This window comes from Eulemur rufifrons, chromosome 19 (assembly GCF_041146395.1).
Source record: "Eulemur rufifrons isolate Redbay chromosome 19, OSU_ERuf_1, whole genome shotgun sequence".
Lineage (NCBI taxonomy): Eukaryota > Metazoa > Chordata > Mammalia > Primates > Lemuridae > Eulemur > Eulemur rufifrons.
The window spans coordinates 44,669,573-44,691,334 of record NC_091001.1 but is presented as its reverse complement, the minus strand read 5'-3'; the positions used below and the strand labels follow the sequence as shown (position 1 = coordinate 44,691,334).

The 21,762-nt window shown below is 39.7% G+C and overlaps 1 protein-coding gene across 1 annotated transcript in view; it reads right to left on the bottom strand.

Moving 5' to 3' along the window:
• ACOXL (acyl-CoA oxidase like) overlaps positions 1 to 21,762 on the bottom strand; it is a 251,723-nt gene that overhangs the window by 13,356 nt on the left and 216,605 nt on the right. Inside the window, 1 exon segment of the mRNA XM_069494822.1 lies at positions 9,678 to 9,779. Within this exon segment, the coding sequence (XP_069350923.1) occupies positions 9,678 to 9,779 (102 nt within the window).

The window sequence follows — 21,762 nt, the reverse complement described above, 5'->3', positions numbered from 1 at the left end:
CTTGATGAGCCCAGGAGTTTGAGGTTGCAGTGAGCTATGATCATTTCACTGCACTTCAACTTGGGCAATAGAGAGAGACCTGGTCTCTAAGATAAGCAAACAAACAAACAAACAAAACAAAAACAGAAGGGGTAGAGGAAAGGAAGAGGGTGTGGCTATAAAAGAGCCACAGGAGGGAACCTTATGGTGTTGAGGATGCTCTGTATCTTCACTGTCTCAGTGTCACTGTATCAAAATCCTGGGTGTCACGTTGTACTATAGTTTTACAAGATGTTACCAATGGGGGACACTAGGTAAAGGGACGTGAAATCTGTCTGTATTATTTCTTACAAGTGCATGTGAATTTATGATTCTCTCAATTAAAAACAAAAACCAAAATTCTCTTAATTAAAAAACAAAAACCAAAAAAAAAAAAAATCACAGAATAAAATTCAAGTTAGATTTTTACAAAAGGATTTTATACAAGTACCAGATGATTATTTTTCCTTTTTCTTTTTATACTTTCTAGTTAAAGCAAAATGTACATGCAGAGATATAAATAATAAATATATAGCAGCTTGATAAATTATCACAACATAAATACACTCCTATAAACATCACACAGATTAAGAAATAGAACACCCGTATCCCAAAAGACCCCACAAAAAGTCGTACATTTGAGCTGGACATTTTTACGTACATTGTCTCAGCAGTAGCCAGTTAGGTTAACAGAATCCATGCCTGGTGGTTCAAGGCCATAGTCTATGAAGTGAATGACTAACTGTCCAAAGAAGGAGGATGCAAAAGAGTCTCAGTGTTCCATAGATGTGGCTTCTCACAAATAAGTCCTGTCCCTTCTCTGTGCCTCAAAATGGGGCCACCCTGCCAGGCTGTCATTGTATGGTTACTAAGTACCAAGTGCTTTGAGTCCCCTAGAGAAGGGAAGAAGTGGAATAGGCCACAGCAATGTTTTGACTTGAAAATCAAAGGAAAAGGTAACTTATCATCAGAAAAATGAAAAACAACTTACAAGCACATTTTATTTTATAAAAAGTATTGATTTCTGGCTAGAATATTAATTTACGCCCAAATGGATATAGGAGGGATCACTTCTGTTTTAAGTTCAGTAAGTTATTTAAATTCCCTGGAATCATAATAAAATCCACCTTGTCCTTAATTTCGACTGAGGTCTGGTTGGACTCAGCTGAATTCCATCTCCTGAGATGTCTTTTTGTGTAACACAGATACCCTTAGGTACAAATTTTTCCAGTTGAAAATTCTCATCGTGCATCCTGGATCAAGGGTATGAACCCAAAGACACTCATGGAGAAAGTGTCCCAATTGCACAGCACTTTAACCATCTCCCCAAGGAGCCCAGGATAATGCAGCTGCCAGAACTCAGAGGCTGGAGTTCAGCAAAACAATCTGTCCTCTCCTGTGGCTGTAACAAGTTACCCTTGAATGAAGGAAATAGAAAGATCCCAGCTCACTCATTCCCCAGATTCACAAAGCTGTTCTGTGGAGTAAAGCATGAGGGTTGACCTGGTGACTGCCATGCAAAAACCAGGATTGCAGGGGGTGACCTCAGGGTCCCTTTTACTGGCCAAACTGAAGAAACCAAATCCAATCTATATTTTCTTAACCTGAGTTGGATAGCCTGCATTTATAGGTTCAACAATGTATTTTATGCCACTGAATAGCATGCATGGGTTAGGAGTAGAGGAGAGGGAGAGGGGAAAAAAGGGGATTTTCCCCTTTCTTAGCTGCACTCTGTCAGTACTAATATTTTCTCCACTCCCCTGTTTTAGAGTCTGGTGCTGGGAAGAGAAGATGGACCAGGACTCACTCACATTCTGGTTGGTCCCTGCTGTCCCCTGGAGGTGAACGAGGAGTCCTGCAGACGAGCGAGTAGGTTCAAAGATGGAGATGCTTTCAAATCAAAGAGGATTTTAAAATTTGACTCCCAGTTGCACTCCTGGGATGACCACTCCATTGCAATGTCATTTTAGTAACACCCTCAACTCATTGACCACAGCCACCAGACAGGAGCTGTGCTTCCCCACCCTTGGACCTAGAATAGATCCCCATGCTTATGCCCCGTACCAGCTCACCCACTCAGCCTGGAGGACACAGCCAGGGGTTCTCACAACCTCATCATTTGCTTGCAGCCAAGTCAGATGAGCCTTACTGGGTGGGTGTGTGGGTGGGGTAGGTTTTTTCTCTCTCTCTCTCTCTCTCTTAGATTCTTTACAAAGAAAAGCAGGAGTCTGTGGGCAGTAGGTGAGGCTGAGGGACTGAGGAATCCCTTCTCCCTTTCCCAATTCAATGAATGTTTTCAACATGCTGTGCATAAAACCTCAGTTCGTGTTCCACTTGATTCTGCTATCTGAACATCTGCTAAGCTGCCTTGGTCCAGGTGGTTTGGGGAAAGGGAAATAGAAGGATGGGAAGTCTGGGTGTTCATTAAAAAGAAACATTCGATGCAGCACGGAAAACAGCCAACACTACATTTGTAGGAAGGCCGGGCACATGTATTGTCTGTGAGCCGCATCACTATGGTTGTGGGGTGCCTGCTCTCCTTGAAGTTCAGCTTTGAGAAGGGCTGATAGCCCAGCACCATCTTTTCAGCTTAGAACTCTCCCCTAAATTTTCCCCCTGTGTTGTTTCTTCCTCCCCAAGCCTTTTTGCCACTAAGCAATGACTGCATTCTATGTTTAGCTCAAAATAGTAAATGAGCTTAATCCATCTTCTAAATTCAAAGGAACCAAGCTGCATCCTGGCCTTGGGGGCCTGGTGTCTGCCACACTTCTGCACATTCTTATTCCAAGCCTCACCTGCCAAGAACAAAGCAATATACCAATGGCTATGTCTACTCAAAACTATTTCAACAACCCATAGAACAATGGCTCAAATGCTTTTCTTCCTCTATGGGGAAGGATGATTCAACCATTTGATTGACTGAACTGAAACTAAAACTCAAGCTCTACTGGTCCTTTTACGCTTGAGCAGACACATCCAGAGTTCAGATCACATGCTGGGCTCCTGAGAAGCTCTCACCTACTTGGGGAAAAAACCAACAGTGCCTTTTATTGGGGCAGATGAAGGCTGCTGGGGGTTGTGTCTGTCCCTGTGTCTACTTAATGGCAAGCATGCAAAACAGGACTTGGGCTTGCGCTGGTGAATCTTGACTTCACCTAGCACGCTGGTGGGCACACCCAAATGAAAACAGTTTTATAGGCATGGGAGAAAGACTCAGGTGGGCTAAGGTGCCAACAGAAACAGTGCATCTGGGAATTGACAGATCAAGACTCAAACAGAACATGGAGGCAACACTTGGGTGAAGAGGTGACAGCTATGGGTAAAAATGTGATCAAATATGGGGGGAGGGTGTCCAGATTTCTTGGTCCTGATTGATTTTCTCTCTTACTGAATGAATTTTTGGTTTGTTAACACTGCTACTCTTACAGGCAATTCCCCCTGTGGCCTCTGGGAGGTGGGGGAGTGGCTCTCCTCCCCGCTGTGCCTGGGCAATGCAGCCGCCACACTTCCCTGCAGGTCCTTCATCACCTGCACGCTCACATGGTTCCATTATTTGAGTTCAGGGCAGGAAATAGAACCTGATTCAACATTTTGCTAAGTATTATTTTCACCACAATGAATAGGGTCCTTTTTTGATCTGTAACCCACAGCTGGGCTGTGGTTCTCTCAACACACAGAGACTGAAAAGCTTCCTTCTGCGTTGATTTCTTAGTGTGGGCTGACCACATGTCCACATGTACTTGCTTCTTCTCCATACGTCCCAATGGAGTCACCGTCCCAGTGCTGGCAGATGCTGACAGAGCAGGGCAGGTAGGGCAGCTGTGCCCAGGAGTTCAGGGAGCAAAATGAGAGCCATTCTATCTATAACTTCAATCTATTTTAAAGGATGGTGTAAAATAAAGTAAGAGACTAACAGCCCAGTTTTCATTTGCATTAAAATATACCACTTTAAGAAGCTAAGATTTTTATCTTGTTTTATTTTTCCAAAAGCAAAATGAAGTTGGTTTTAATGAGGATACACAATGATTAACTGTTGTGTTATTTTGAAAGGCTTTCTTCCTTAAAATGAGCCTCGGTTACTCTCTGATACTGATAATTATCTGAAGCAAAATAAATACAAATGTCTGGGTTAATAAAGACTGAAACAGAATAATGTCTGGACACTAAATTTTGTAAAGAACAAAGAACACAATTGTTCTATACATACCCTTGCAAAAAAAAAATAATAATGGACAGGACACAGGAGCCTTGTATACTTAGGGACCTTGTTATGATGGAGCCCCAGGGCACCACCACTGGACGGACCTCCTTCCAGCCAAGGTCCCACAGTGGGGACTACAAGGGGGAGTAGCTCATCCTGCTCCTCAGTCTTGGGGACACTAGCACAGCAGTAGAGGGGAGTCCAAAATCTGCCATGGAAGCCTCGGCTCCAGTACTCACTAATTGAGTAGCAAGACGGCCTCAGTTTCCCAGGGCCTAAAGTGGAGTAAGAGTTGTTCACACTAAAGGATTATACAAGTCAATGAATAAGGGCCCAGCTCTGTCAACACTGAAGTTCCAGACAAAAGAAAGGCATTAGTTATCATTTCTGAAAGGCTGTGGGGGATTGGCTTGAACTTAAAAAGTAAAACAAACCCCAAGCAAACCCTCTCTCTTGTGGGCCTAAGTTGGACAACTGGGAACTTGTGCTACCTTCTGAATATGTGGATGGATTTTGCCTGTTTTGGGACATCAGGTAGGCCTTTGGGGAAGCACTTGAACTTCTCAGGGCTTTTAGTGCTTTGCGGTGCTCCAGGCAAACAAGTTAAGGTTGCAACTACAAATGAGTGATGTCTTGGGCTTAGTCCACCTCTATTGGGATTAGGAGTTCAGATTGCTATACTCAGCCAGAATCTTGGTCAATTGTTTAACTTCTCTGTTTCTTAATTTTACTCATTTGTTGAACGGGGATTATATCAGCTTTATTTACCTCGAAAATCTTTATGAAAATGAAATGAGATGACTTTTTAGTATAAATATATCCATTTCTAATTATCATCGGATAGGAGCTTCAGCCTAACTGCCGTGTGTTCTGGAAAGTTTTATTATTTAGAATCAGTCTAGGCTGATTGTTATCTCTCTATGCTGACTTTTTGTTTTTTTAATAAACTTTTTATTTTGGAATACTTTTAGATTTCCAGAAAAGTTCCAAAGGTCACACAGAGTTCTCATAGGACCTTCACCCTGTTTCCCCTGATGTTAACATCGCATGTAACTATGGTCCATTGTAAACACGAAGGAACCAATATTGGTGCATTGCTATTAACCAAACTACAGACCTTATTTAGATTTCACCAGTATTTCTATTACTGTCCTTTTCTTGTTTCAGGACACCACATTGTATTTAGTCAGCATGTCTCATGGTAGCTTCTGATCTGTGATGGTTTCAGTCTTTCTTTATCTTTCATGCACTGCCAGTTTTGAGGAGTGCTGGTCAGATACTGTGCAGACCATTCCTCAGTCTGGCCTTGCCTGATGTTTTCTTCTCAAGATTATACTTGGGGAAGAGGAAATCACCTTCTCATCACGTGATATCAGAGGGTACATGCTATCGCCATGATGTACCACTGGCAAAATTAACCTTAATCACTTGGTTAAGTGAGCTAGGAGGTTTCTCCACCGTAAAGTAACTATTTCCCCTTTCCATACTCTATTCTTTAAAATAAAAGCAAATCCACTAAGTCCAACACTCACTCAAGAGAAGAGGAATTGAGCTTCACCTCCTAGAGGGAGAAGTATCTATATATATTATTTGGAATTCTTCTGTAAGGAAGAGTTGTCTTTTTCTCCCATTTATTTGTTTAATCATTTATATTTATCCTTGTGGACTTGTATTTAATGGCCTTATACTTTGAGTCATTATCCAACACTATTTATTTATTTGGTTGCTTTACTGGCAGCTCTTTCAGTTGGCTCCTTCCCTTGGACATACTCCTATTGTTGTGGGTTTTTTGGTTTGTCTTTTTTTCCTTAAGCATTTTCTTACTTTCTGACACTAGAAAATGCTCCAGGATCACTGGAGCATATTCACTGCCCTAGAGTTAGCCATTTCTCCAAGGACCCTTGTTCCTTTTATTGGAAAATGATATCAGAAACCAAGAACTGGGCACTGGGTGTGCTTGTTGTTTTGTTACTGGCTGATGCTGATTTGTATCTAAATAAAATAAATGAAAATGTCTGGAGTTAAAGAGATACGGGTTTTTATTGGCTGCATTAGTTTGGGCAAGTTATTTTGTCACTTTGGGCCTCATCTATATGCAAGGAAAATGAAAATCATGCCCAGGATTGTTGTGGGTCATGTGGAACAACACTGAATGGACTTTGTGTTTCTGAGAATAGAGGGCTCGATTTTTTTTTTTTAAACCAACCTTCCTCCTGAAAACAACCAAAATATTTGAAGAAAATATGGGAAACATCTTTAAAACATAAAAAAATAATAAAGACCAAATTTAAGGGAAAATGAGAACCTAGAGAAATAAACAAGTAAGACCATTGCATTTGCCCTAAAGACATTTGCCATTTCCAGCAAATTGGAACTTTCACTTTGAAAGTTTGATGGCAGTTGTGCAGGGGGTAGAATATAATGATAGTCAAAAACCAGGGATAGAACTAGGCAAGAAATTTAACAGGACAACCTTGCCATGATAAGCTTGGATATCAAAGAGCTCTATATAACTCCAGGGGAAGGTAAAGAAATTGCTTTATTTTAAGTATTGATTCTTCTAGGAAACCTCAAGCCTTGAATTTGGTTTAAGCTGGGTCTCAAACTCAGAGTGCTTTCAGAGGCCTTGCAAGGAAAGGTACCTTCAATTTGGCCTTCATATAAATCTTACACATTATTTTTTTAAAAAATGACTAACATACAATAAGAGATAACCACACACACAGCAGAAGCAACAGACAAAAGAAAATAAACCTGTAGAGATTTAAGGTATTGGAATTATTAGCTACATAGACTATAAAACAACTAAGTTCCAATATATAAAAACTAACAGACAACATTAAATACATCTTTGGGGAACAGGAAACTAAAAAGCGACACATGTGATATAAAGATGAAAACAAAAAAGAATTTTACAAATAAAAATTCCAACAACTGGAATTAAAAATTTTGGGAATGAACTAACCAGCACATTAGATACACCTGAAGAAAGAATCAGTAAACTTGAAGAGATATCCTATAAAAACACCTAGACCAATCATCCCAGTCTCCTTTATTTTTCTTTGCAAGCACACTCCTATTTAGCACCTCCAATTGACCAAGGGTTCCAGACATTTTAGCAAAGAAAAGCTGCTAATATTAGTAATTTCTCTAATGGCTTGAGGTCACTGCAAAGGGGTGTGGTGGAAGTGGGAAAGAAGGAAGCTCCACTCTCTTCTCCCCTTTGGGACACCAGAAAAGAGAATGAGCGCTCAGGAATGGCAGCTCAGAGATCTGACAAAGAAGACATGTCCTATAGTCCTACAGACAAAGCTTGTTCCAAAGTGGCTGGCTCCTCTCTGCTTACCTCCCAGGCTGCTGTGATGGTCCAGTAAATGAAAAGTATGGAAAACATGTTGCACTGTAAGAATACCAAAGCACTGCCACGTTGTGTATGAAAGTTCATTTCTTGTACTCAGCATTCCTCTGATGGATTATGTATCTAATTCTACATCACTGAAATACCTGATGGCACAGATTTAAAATCTTTTCTTATGTAGTCTTTTTTTTTCTCTGTTTTAATTGAAGAGTGTTCTTTCTTCTTCTGAAAGTAGGAACTCTCTTTGTGGAAGGCAGTCTCCAAAGATAGCTGCTATCAATTCTCTCCTTCCCAACATGCACATGCTACTCCTCACATCGAGAGGTGACGTCTCCACTCCAGCCCAGAATCTGTGCTGGTGTTGTGACATCCTCTGCTAATAGAATTCAGCAGGAGTAACGCTATGTTAGCTCTGGGCCTAGAGTTTAAGAATTCTGGCATCTTTTACTTTCTTCTTCTTGGAAGCCAGCCATCATGTAAAACATCGACCACCCTGAGGCTCCCATACTGTGAGTAAGCCCAAACTAGGCTCCATGGAAAGAGACAGTTGCCCATCTGTTCCTGTCATCCCAGCTGAGGTGCCAGCCATGAGAGTGAAGAAGTCACCCTGGAAACCTACCCCCAGCAGACACCATGTACAGGAGAACTACCCAGCTGAGCCCCGTCCAGACTGTAGAATCATGAGAAACGATGCTATGAGTTGAATGTGTCCTGCAAAGTTCACGTGTTGGAAAGTTAATCCCCAAAGCAACAGTGCTGAAAGGCCAGACCTTTAAGGGGTGATTAGGTCCTGAGGGTTCTGCCCTCCTAGATGGATTAATGCCATTGTCAGAGGAGTGAGTTCCTAATAAAAGGACAAGTTCAGCTCCCTCTCTTTTCTCTTGCTCTCACCCTCTTTTGCCCTTCCTCTTCCCACAACGGGATGATGCTGCACAAAGACCCTTGCCGGATGCAGGCCCCTTGACCTTGGACTTCCCTGCTTCCAGAACTCTAAGAAATAAATTTCTTTTCTTTATAAATTGCCCGTGCTGTGGTATTCTGTTGTAACAGCAAAAAAATGGACTAAGACAAATAATAAGTGGTGGTTGTTTTAAGCCGTAAGTTTGGGGTCATTTGTTACATAGCAATACATGACTGAAACATTATTACATACAATTTTCTCCATAATTTCTGTTTCCCTGAAAAGGAAAAAGATTCTTCAAGGTTCTTCAGGGGCCACTGTCATCTGGCCCCTGCACACTTCTCGAGGGTTTCCATCAGACAGGTGAAGTATTCGTTGTTTCTTACCATGTCTGTCCTGTGTACTCCCAATTTCCGTGGTCATTCTCACCTCATCAACCCTGTCTCTGAGGGTTCAACTGCATTTCCCCTCTCAATTGAACTGCCACCTCCACTTAGTCTTAATTATGGACTCTTCAAGGTCTAGCACAGAATGACATTCACCCCTAAGACATCTGACCTCTGAACTCTTGTGGCCAGGTTCATTGGAAAACTTCCACTCTCTGGTGAGGGTACTTGTGTTTTGAAAGTTGGTTTTGTGTCCCCAAATATAATGAGCTTCCTTGAATGCAGAAACTGAGTCGTATGCCTGTTTGTTTTTCAGCATCTAGCAGAGGACCTGCAGAGCGGAGGCACTCCGAAACACGTTTTACTGATGAGTATGCTGTTCACATTCCTTTTCTTTAGCATTTTGGTGGTTCACTGGCTCCACCTTCATTTTCAGGTGCTCTGTATCTATCAGATTGAATTCTTGTTGCTACCACTGACATAAAAATACCACAGGTCTTTTTTCTGAATATGAAGAAGTAGAAAAATGAAAATCATTAATATTTTTTTTTTGCCAGGACAAGGAAAATACTCTGATTCTCTCCTCCACTTTTCATGTCAGAAAGTGCACGTACGGTGAGTCATTCCCTTGTCACCTAAACTCTGAAGTGTAATATGATCATGGTAGGCAGTGAAAACATGTATGTGAAGTCCCAGAGGCATAAGAATTCAAGAGTGGAAACCACTAAAAGATTGGCAGGACTGTTTTCTAAGAAAGCAAAGAGCCCAAGGCTGATGTTCAAAGGGTTTTTTCTGCACCCCAGGGACCCTTACCTGGCTCCGGATCCTCACGCTGGCCGTGGGAGTCAAGTATTTATGTTCTAAATACCAGGCCCGCTCCTGGAACACCAGCCTGGTCCCATATAACAGACAAAACTAAGGGATTGGGGAAGAGGAAAGAAATGGACAAATAGCAATATATTAGAAAACACAGAACCTAAGGAGGTGAAAAACAAATAATATTACATTTCATAAAATCATAACCATTAATACTTTCTCAAGGCAAAATGGCCATGTTTTGGATATGCAGCATATGTTTTATTTTCTTAAACCATTCTGTGGAAAATTTAAAGCATATACAAAAGTAAGACAAATAGTGTAATGAACTCCCATGTATCCATGCCCCCAACTCAAGAAATACTGACTTGTATTTCATCGATAACCTCACCTAGTTCTCCTCCACCCCAGGTTATTTAGAAGCAAGGTCCACATAGGATATGTTTTAAAACATCCATGTAGTATTTCTGTTTGCCTTCCATCTCAATTCATGGAAGACGACTCTAAATGTACATTCTGAACAATATCATGTTGATACTTCCCATTGAGCATGGTTTGATTAAACTTTCACAAAAAAATAGCATTCCTTATTTACATTTTGTTTCAATACATTTTTCCTGTTACATTTCTGAAACCTACACGCAGAGCTTCTGCATGACATCATGAGCACCAAGCAACAATAAATGAGTTTTCCTATAGGAAGAAGTAACTTTTTATTTAATATTTTTTTACTTAACTTTTAATTTTTTTTTTTTTTTTTAAGATAGCAGGTCTTGCTCTGTTGCCCCAGGCTAGAGGGCTAGAGTATGGTGGTGAGATCATGGCTCACTGCAGCCTTGAATTCCTGGGCTCAAGCGATCCTGCTGCCTCAGCTTTCCAAGTAGCTAGGTCAACAGGTGGGCGCCACCATGCCTGGCTAATTTATTAAATTGTTTGTATGGACAGGGTCTTGCTATGTTGCCCAGGGTGATCTTAAACTCCTGACCTCAAGCAATCCTCCAGCCTCAGCCTCCCAAAGTGCTGGAATTACAGGTGAGAGCCACCATGCCCAGCCTCACTTAACTTTTAATATTCAATAATTCTAAAATCACACAGAAGTAGAAAGCATAGTGTAATGGACCTTCACGTCTCCACCACCAGCTTTGATGGTCACCAGTCTTGTTTTGTCTCTACTCCCACCCATGCCTCTTTTTTGTGTCATTGTGGGGGAAACCTCAGTCGTATCATTTAGTCCATAAACATCTCACTGAGTATCTCTAAAAGATAATGATTCTTTAGAAATAAGATAGTCTCAAAATCAAACCGAGTAACAATGAAGCCCTCTTATTCCAAGCAAATGGAGTTGATCTTCACGTGAGAAGGCAAAGTGTCTTGCATGGACTATCAGACTCAGAAGTCACGTGGTTCACAGTCATGCAAATGATGCAGTCTCTTCATTCTTTTTTTGTGGTTCTGAGACATCCTTGGAATAGCATCATTATGAGGAGCCTCAACTATTCAGTCTTCCCAGAAAGGGTCACAGTGTGGCCAGCAGCTTTTATTATTAAATAAAAGATACTTAAGATTAATTATAGCTTCTTTATGAAATTGCCAGAGTCTAGGCAGTCGTTGCTTGGCCAGTGTAAGCTTCCTTTGGCTGTTTTATATAACGCCAGTAAAGATGTTCGTAGACCCTACAGACATGGGAAGAGTGACTGAAAAATACTGCAATTCATCTGGAAAACATAACTTCTTATAAAAATAATAAATAATGTCTGGTATGTGATTCAACCAAATCACATGTCTCTAGGTGAACTTCATACACACTACAAAAATATTTGCTATGAGTTTCTAGGTGCAGAAAGGTAAACCTTATCGCTTGGGTGTACAAAAATATAAGGTCAGTGATAAGAAATCCAGAGCTATAGAAGTATAAGCATTTTTAGAAATGATGTAGCTCATCTTCTCACTCAGTCCAGAATCCTGCATCAGCCAGGTTTCACCCAAGAAGCAGATGACACATTCACATTGGGGTAATTGAAGAAGAGTTAATAATATTTTGTATAAGGGTGTGGACAAGATGTAGGACAGCAGTCCTCAACCACCAGGTTGCAGACTGGTACTGGTCTGTGGCCTGTTAGGAACTGGGCTGCAGGGCAGGAGGTGAGCCTCCTGCAAGCCAGCAAAGCTTCACCTGTATTTACAGCTGCTCCCCATTGCATCACCGCCTGAGCTCCACCTCCTGTCAGATCAGAGGCGGCATTAGATTCTCACATGAGCGCAAACCCTACCATAAACTGCGCAAGCAAGCGAGGGATCTAGGTTGCATGCTCCTTATGAGAATCTAATGCCTGATGATCTAAGGTAGAGCTGAGGCAGTGATACTAGTGCTGAGGAGTGGTTGCAAATACAGATTATCTTTAGCAGAGAGGTTTGACTGCACAATAAATGTAATGCACTTGAATCGTCCATCCCAAACCCATCTTTCCCCCACCCACTGTTCATGGAAAGATTGTCTTCCATGAACCTGCTCCCTGGAGTCAAGAAGGTTGGGGACCACTGATGTAGGAGACCCATAGGGATAATGCAGTGCCCTGGAGCCAGTAACTCTGAAGCTGTTACCACCTCTAGGCTTGGAGGGTGGAGGGCAGGGAGTGGCTACCGGATCCTACAGAGAGAGCTATGTAAACAGGGACACTTTAAGAGGAGCTGTGACCCTCAGCTGAGGAACACAGCAATTCCAGGGTGACCCCACAGGGATGCAAACAGGGAGCAGGGAAATCTTAACTTCACTTTTTTCCCCCTCTACAAACTCTAGCTGTTGTCTGAACCCAGCTCAGTCCAAAGGGCAGGGATTCCCCTGATGCAAGCTATGCAGGTCAACTGCCTAGGTCCACAATGGGGTAGAGAAGGATGGAGAGTAGAGTGAAAAATGCAAGTGGAAGATCTCCATCACAAGTCCCATCTCCAACACTCATGTCAGAGGCTCGTGCAACATCTTGGCCAGTCCCGAATGATTCAAGCCACAGCCCACTTGATTGCAGAGAGCTCCCAACAAGCTGCTGACTGTGCAGTCCAACATTCCCAGGCTTTGTTCCCGACTGCTGGCTTTCCCCAAGCTCACATTGTGCTTCCTGACTGTGTCTGCTCTTCCCTTCTTTGGTTCTTGGTGACTACCAGAACACCACGTCTAGGTACAGACACCATCAGCCCAGCCTCAGTCCCTTAAACAGAACCTGAAATGTCTTTCCTCTTCTGTTCCAAAGATGGTAGCTCAGTGTGTTAAGAGGCACCCAGCTCCCCAACGAGTCTCACTGCTGGAAGAGCCATTGTATCCAGAGCCACTTCTCTATGTGGAATAGCTACTTCCACACAGAGAACATATTCACATAGTTAATTTATGGGTTAACTCTGTGAGGAAAGGGGTTGTGTCCTGCTCATGGGATCGTGTCCTGCTCATCACCGTGTGCCTAGGGGTTGGAAAGGAGCCGATGCACTGTAAGAGGTTGGCTGAAACCCAATTTCCTGTAACTCAGGGCTCTTGATCCTATAACTTCTGCTGCCTAAGGAACAAAGCAAGAGTCTATGAAAGCTTCCAGACAGCAGCCCTTAAAATTGTAAGGATAGTTTTCATATCTGCACTTAGTCCTTCTTTCTTCAAGATGATCAGCCTTGACAGAGTGTCATCTCCCCCTTACTGTGGTTTCAGCTCTTGGGCCACCTTGGACTGTGGTGGCCTCTTCTATTATATTAATAGATGCTTAATTCTTTTCTTCATGGTGTCTTACAGAACTAAACAGGTGTTGTGCCTGGATGTTGTCTCATCACTGTGGTGTCCATAGCACCATCACTGTGCTGAGTTTGGACTCTACACTTTCATAGGCAAAGGAAATGGAATTTGCTTTTATAGCAGCCACATAACGTTTTTGAATAAATGAGTGAAAGAATATCATGCATGTTTGGTTAATATCAAACATTTGATCATTTGACACTCCCAGCTAGCCTTTCCCCCCATAAACTGTTTTAAACCAACCCACACATACAAATATACATCCCTAAGGGGGTAATTTTAAATTTGTTCTTTTAAAGTCATCTTGTTGGTATGGCCTATCTTAAACCCTCTAAAATCTCTGTGAATCTTGATTCAGTCACCTGAAATGTTGTGTCATTTATAAATTGTCATCTTGTCTGTGTCTTTATACCATAAGAGCTCAGGTGACAGGTCTACATCTTTTGATTCAGGCTATCTGAGAACCTATTAACAGAATGTCATCAAACTCTTATTTCTCAGGCTTGTTCACAAGGAGATCCTGAGAGTCTGGCAAAGTGTTGGTCAAAGTGAAGATGCATCATCAATTTCCCCAAATTTTCTCCTCTAGTAACCTGGCTAAGAAAGGAAGTAAGATTAGTTAAGTAAGGTTTATCCTTAGTGAACATAGACAGGCTCCTAGTGACTGTCTCTTTTTCTTTTCTAATTTCACATAAACTATCTTGAATAGTTTTTTGTAGATTTTAACTTGGATTTATATCAATCTCAGATTCTATAGTTTCCTAAATCTATTTTTTTCTTATTTTTGAAAATGTGGACATTTGCTCATTTATAATTTTCTGGCATTTCTTTTGGCCTCCTTGGTTTCAAATCTCTTTCAGGGTAAGTCCTTCCCAGTTGAGGCCAATATTCCTTCAGAGAGAAGATGGGAACATTACGGGGGATAGATAAGTAGCTCTGCTTTCTTTTTGCTACATATTAAAATCCAAGCTTTCTTACCCAAACCAAGGGTCCATCTCATCAAACACTTGAATGTAGCTACAAATGGCCCTTTAGATTTTTATCAGATTATTTGTCAAGCCAGATGTTATGCTGGGATTTGGCCATCCTGACATTTATTAAATGCCATTCTTTGTGTTTATCCCTGGACAACTGTTTCCCCACCATCACTGCACTCCTCATTGTTTATATGTATTTGCCTTAGACCTGTGCCCTTCAGACAGCCCCCTCTACTCCTACCCTGGTTTCTTTAAATGTGTCTCGAATCACAACTTTTTTTCTGGATGTATTGTCAGAATGACATGCTACTGTTTTTCTTCCTCTCGGGTACACATACATCTTTGAAATCTCTGTCCATAGAGTCATAATAGCCGATATTTATTAAGCACCTACTATGTGTCAGGCAATGCAAGGTATTATACATCCACCTCATTTAGTCCTGACAATAATTCTGAAAGGCAGAAATTGTAGGCCTGTGCAGGAAAGGATTAACTCAGCAGGCTGGACTGCTCAAATCCTGCACAATCCCAAGGTCTTTAGCCATTGCCTGGCTCTTGGGAGAGGGGCTTTTGAGCCCTTGGAGTATCTTGCCTGATAAGAGTGTCATGGTATGTCTGAGAGCTTGGGTCATGCCAGAAAGTTTATGTTAACAATGCGATTTATGGTGAATGCTTATTTTTGTGTGCCTAGGCCTTAGGGCCATGCTATATCAATTTTACCTCTGGGGGGGCCATGGTCTGAGGAGCTGAAGTCAATCATACGAGTATTACCTGTTTATGTGACTGATCCCCAACAAAAGCCCTGGACACCAGGGCTTGGGTGATCTGGTTGGCACTACTTTGCATGTGTTGCCACATATCACTGTTAGGAGAATTAGGTGCTGTCTGTAGACTCCACTGGGAGAGTACAACGGGAAGCTTGCTGGTCTCTCCTGGACTCCACCCCCTGTACCTTTTCCCTTTGCTGATTTTAATCTGTATCCTTTTGCTGTCATAAACTATAACTATGAATATAGCAGCTTGTCTGAGTCCTGTGAGCCCCTCTAGCAAATCACTGACCAGGAGGGCAGTGCTAGGGACCCCTGACACAGGCCTCATTTTATACATGAAGAAACAGAGGCTCAACGAAAGTTAAATGATAGAGCAAGGGATGGAATTAATTCTTTCAGGAATCAAAGTTTTTTTTCCTGTCTACCACATCATAGCACCTCTACTTCTCAGAATTTTAAAAAATAGTCTAGGCATGGTGGCTCACACCTGTAATCCCAGCACTTTGGGAGGCCAAGGCAAGAGGATCGTTTGAGGCCAGGAGTTCAAGACCAGCCTGGGTGACATACTGTGACCCTGTCTCAAAAAAAAAAAAAAACCCAAAAGTAAAATACCAAAAAGTAGATAACTCTTTCTGAAGATACAGACTACGGGTTCTGGGTGACAGGATAGATGACTTCCCCCAACTCTCTCATTGAATGCAGCCATAACTGCTGGACACAGTGCAGGAGAAGCTCCTTGAGGACTGAAAAATAAATAGTGGCAGGCAGATTGGGGAAGGATACCAGAATTCAAAGTACTGTAAAACTGGCAGCAAGTTTAACTCTTTTTCCTCATGCTACTCATGTCCCTGGAGGCATATGTAGCAGGGAAGGATAACTAAACCCCAGCTTTCTGGCTGGAGAATGAAGAAAGGAAGCCCCAGAAAACCAGAAAGTACCAGGGAGGTCATGGATAAGGAGGGCTTGGGAAAGCAAACTCATAAAGTTCTTTATAAACTTTTGGGCTCAGCCCCAGTTGTGCATGTATGGATTTGATGTAATTAGCATACAAAAGACTCTAAGAACTAAACTAGCAGAGAGATGAGAATCCAGGTGCCAGAATGGCCAGAGAATGGAATATATCTGAGCAGTGCTGCAAAGGCTTTGAAGACTAAACTGATATTGGAACCACAGTGAACAGAAGATGCATTGAAACTTGCAGCCCAAACATAACCAAGTACGTCACATGCTAAAACAAAAATATCAACATTCTCCATAGGATTTAAACAAGATCCAGAATCTCATAACATAATATTCAAAATGTCTAGGAAATTATCCAAAATTTTTCAGAATATGAAGGAAAAAAGAAATATAACTTGCATGAGCAAAGACAATCAACAGATGGCAACAGCAAAATGACACAGATGTTGGAATTATCTGGCACAAACTTTAAAGCAGCTGTTATAAAAATTCCCAAACAAATAATCACAAACCCTTTTTTTTTTTTTTTTTTTTTTTTTTTGTTGAGACAGAGTCTCACTTTTTTGTTGCCCAGGCTAGAGTGAGTGCCGTGGCGTCAGCTTAGCTCACAGCAACCTCAAACTCCTGGGCTTAAGCGATCCTACTGCCTCAGCCTCCCAAGTAGCTGGGACTACAGGCATGCGCCACTATGCCCGGCTAATTTTTTCTATATAGATTTTTAGGTGTCCATATAATGTCTTTCTATTTTTAGTAGAGACGGGGTCTCGCTCAGGCTGGTCTCGAACTCCTGACCTTGAGCAATCCACCCGCCTCGGCCTCCCAGAGTGCTAGGATTACAGGCGTGAGCCACCGCGCCCGGCCCACAAACCCTTTTGAAACAAATGGTAAGACAGCAGGTTTCAGTAAAGAAATAAAAGATATAAAGAAGAAACAAATGAAAACTTTAGAATTGAAATACAATGATCAAAACAAAAATGAGCTCAACAGAAGAACTAAAGGGACAGAAAACAGTATCAGTGAAATAAGAGAGAGAATAATAGAAATTATCCTATCTGAACAACAGAGAGAAAATAGACTGAAATAAAAAGAACATAGCCTCAGGGACCTAAGGGACCTGTGGGACTATAACCAATGATCTAACCTTCATCATTGGAATCATGGAAGGAGAGAAGAAAGAAGGCAGAGCTGAAAAGTACTTGAAGATGTAATAGCTAAAAAACTACCCAAATTTGGCAAAAAACATAAATGTGAAGGTTTCAGAAGTTCAAGGAACTCCAAACAGGATAAACACAAAGAAATCCATGCCCATACACAATATAATCATCATCTGGAAACTAAGACAAAGAAAAAATCTTGAAAGCATCTGGAGGAAAAAAATAATGTGTTACTTATAGAAGAACAGCAATCTGAATGACTGGATCTCTCGTAGGGAACTATGGAGTCCAGAAAGAAGTGGTACTACGTTTTTCAAGTAATGAAAGTAACATCTGTCAACCCAGAATTCCATATCCAGTGAAAATATCCTACAAGAATGAAGGTGAAATAAAGAAATTAATAATGAATGAAAACAGAGAATTTGTTGCCAGCAGATCTTCTCTAAAAAAATTGTTAAAAGAACTTCTTTAGTCAGAAGGAAAATGAAGGAAAAAGCAATGGGAAATGGTAAATATCAATCAGGAATGATGGAAGAGCAACAGAAACGGTAAATATCTGCAATATAGGATAAATATGATGGACTATTCTTTTCATGAATTCTTTCAAAATACATTTAATGCTTGTAAGCAAAATTTGTAATATTGTCTAATGTGGTTTCCAAAGTATGTAGATGTGCTTACAGGATGCCTATGACGAAAAGAGGGGAAAGGAACACTTTGGTGGTAAGATTTCCACATTCTACTTGAAGAGATAAAATGTCAATTTTAAGTAGACTGTAAAAGTTAAATATGCACATTATAATCCCTAGAGCAACCATTATAAAGAAAAAAAAATACAAAGAGATATAAATAGATCAAAATGAAATCCTAAAAAACGTTCAAGTAATCCAACAGAAGGTGTGTATTGCAGGCTGAATAATAGCCATTCAAAGAAATGGGTCCTAATTCCCGGAATCTGCAAATATTACTTTATAAGGAAAAAGGACCTTTACAGATGTGATTAAGATGCTTAAAATGGCAAGATTATTTTGGACTACCCAGTTGGGTCCTAAATACAATTACATGTATCCTCATAAGAGAGAGATTTCATAGACAGAAGAGGAGGAGGCAATGTGACCACCAGAGACAGATGTTGGAATGAGGTGGCCACAAGTCAGGGAATGCCAGTAGCCACCAGGACCGGGAAAATGTAAGAAATGGATTCTCCCTGAGAGCTGCCAAAGGCAGTACAATACTGCTGACACCAGGATTGATTTTGGCCCAATGATACCAATTTCAGACTTCTGGCCTGTAGAACTGTCAGAGAATAAATTTCTGTTGTTTTAATCTACCAAGTTTATGGTAATTTGTTAGAGCAGCCATGAGAAACTAATACAACATATAAGAGGAAATGGAGGCATGAGAAGCAGAAGAAACAAACAGAAACAAATAATAAAATGATAGACCTTAATCTAAACATATCAATAATCATATTAAATGTAAATAGTCTAAACAGCTGTTAGACTGTTCCTGCCAAAGATAGGAATATTAAGAATGAATTTTTTAAAAACCCAAACTGTATACAAGAAAATTACTTTAAATATAATAATAGTGGTGAGTTAAAACTAAAAGTATTAAAAGAAGATATATAAGCAAAAACTTATCCAAAAAAGCCTACAGTGGCTATGTTAATATCAAACAAATTAGACATCAGAGAAAAGAAAAATTCCAGAAATAAGAAGGCATTACATAATGATAAAAAGGTTAATGAAGCAAGAAGATGTATAAGGCTAAATGTGAATGCGCACACAGAACTTCAACATACATGAAGCAAAACCTAAACAGAACTGAGTAAGTAGACAAATCCATAGACATAGTTGGAAATGTCAACATTACTGTCTCAGTAATAGACAGAGCTGAGACAGAATGCTGATGGGCAGACTGTCAACAAGGATACAGAAGAACTGAACAACATTATCAACCAACTAGATCTAACTGACATAGCATTCTACCCAACAATAGCAAAATATACTTTTTTTTCAAGGGCACAGGAGACATTCACCAAGATAGAGCATATCATGGGTCATAAAATAAATTTTAACAATTAAAAAATGTAAATGTAAAGCATACATGGTATGAGCCCTGATTATAATAGATCTAAACTTGGAATCAGTAAAGATAACAGGACAATCTCTAGACATTTGAAATTAAGCAACACACTTCTAAATAATTCGTGGGTCAAGAAGGGAGTCTCAGGGAAATTATAAGAGAAGGAAAATGAAACTTCAACATATAAATAAATGTGGAATTCAGGAAAGGCAGTGCTCAGTGGCAAATTTATAGTAGGAAATACTTGCTTAAAGTAGAAAAGAGAAAAGTAATGAAGTCAATAATATAAGCATTCACCTAAAGAAACCAGAAAAATAAGAGTGACATAAACCCAAAGCAACCAGAAAATAGTAAATATCAGAAGTCAATAAAAATAGAAATATAATAGATAAAAATCAATGAAAACCAAACCTTATTCTTTGAAAAGACAATTGATAAAATTTTTACAAGTTTACAAAGACAAAAATTACTAAAATTGGAAATGAAAGAGGGAAAAGCACTATAGTCTCTCAGAAATCAAAAGGATAAGAGGAAAACTATGAACAGCTTTACACACATACTTTTGATAACTTAGATGAAATGAAGCAATTCCTTGAATACTTCATATTACCAATAATCATATAAGATGGAATAAATAATATCTTAGTAAAAATTAAACCAATTGAATTCATAGTTAAAAAATGTTGTGAAAAAGAGACCTCTAGGCCTCAATGGTTTCATTGGTAAATTCTACCCAATATTTAAATAAAATTAACACCAATTCTACACAGTCTCTTCCAGGAAACAGAAGAGGAGGAAATCCTTCCCAATTCATTTTATGAGATCAGCATTATTAAGATACCAAGACTAGAGAAAGGATAGTACCTGAAGAAAAAATTACAGGCTGGTATTTCTCATGAACATAGACATAAAAATCCCCTACAAAATCAGTAAATTTAATGCAGCAATACGTAAAAAGAATAATACACTATTACTAAGTGGACTTTCTCCTAGGAATGCAAGACCAGTTGCATAATCAAAAATAAATCATTGTAATTCATCATATAATCAACCTAAAAAGAAAAAACACCACATGATCTTATCAGTCGATATGACAAAATGTTGACAAAATTTAACATTCCTTCATATTAAAAAAATACTCATAGGAAACTAGGAATAGAAGGGAACTGTCATATCCTGATTAAGGACAACTACAAGAGAAAAACACAAACAAACAAAAACTCCCACAATGAGAATCATATTTAGTGGCAAAAGGCTGAATGCTTTCTGCCTAAGATCCACAATGAGGTTAAGATGTCAATTCTCATCACTCCTATTCATCATCAAGCTGGGAATCTTAGCCAATGCAATAAGGCCAGAAAAAGAAAACAAAGGCATTGAAATAGGAAAGGAAACGATAAAACTGTTCCTATTCACAGACAACATGATTATTTATACAGAAAAAAATCACAAGAAATACCCTCCAAAATATCCTAAATGCTCTAGAACTAATAGTGAGCTTAGCAAGGTCATAGGATACAGGGTCAAAACAAAAAACATTAATTATATTTCTAGATACTAGCAATGTACAATTAGAAAGCAAAATTTGAAACAATATACCTTTTACATTAGCTCCCCCAAAATGAAACAGTTGCAAATCCACAAAAACATGTACATCATATTTACCCTGAAATCTAAAAATGCTGATGAAAGAAACCAAGGAAGAACTAATACAAAGGATTGGAAGTGTCAATATAGTACATTTGTCAATTCTCTCTGACTTGGTTCATAGATTTTACATAATTCCAATCAAACTCATAGCAGAATTTTTTGTAGATAAAGACAAACTGATTCTAAAATTTATGTGAAAAAGGAAAGAAACTAGAATAATGTAAACAATTTTCAAAAGAAGAATAGTCAGAGGAATCACTTTATTTGATTTTAAGACCTCTTATAGTATGATATAAAGTTATAGCAATCAAGATAGTGAAGTCTAGAAATAGACACACAGATCAATGGAACAAAATAGAAAACTTAGAGATAGGCCCACACAAATATGCCCAAATAATTTTTCACAAAGATGCAAAAGGAATTCAATGAAGGAAGAATAGTATTTTCAACAAATGATACTGAAACAATTGGACACCAATAGGCAAAAGATAAGCAAACCTTGATGTAAGCTTCACATCTTATACAAAAATTAGCTAAAAATAAATTATAAATCTAAATGTAAAACATAAAACTCTAAAACTTTTAGAAAAAAACATGGGAAAAAAATCTTCACAACCTGAGATTAAACAAGGTTCTTAGGTATGACTCCAAAAGCATAATTCATAAAATAGAAAAACTAGTAACTTGGACTTCATCAAAATCAAAAACTTTTGC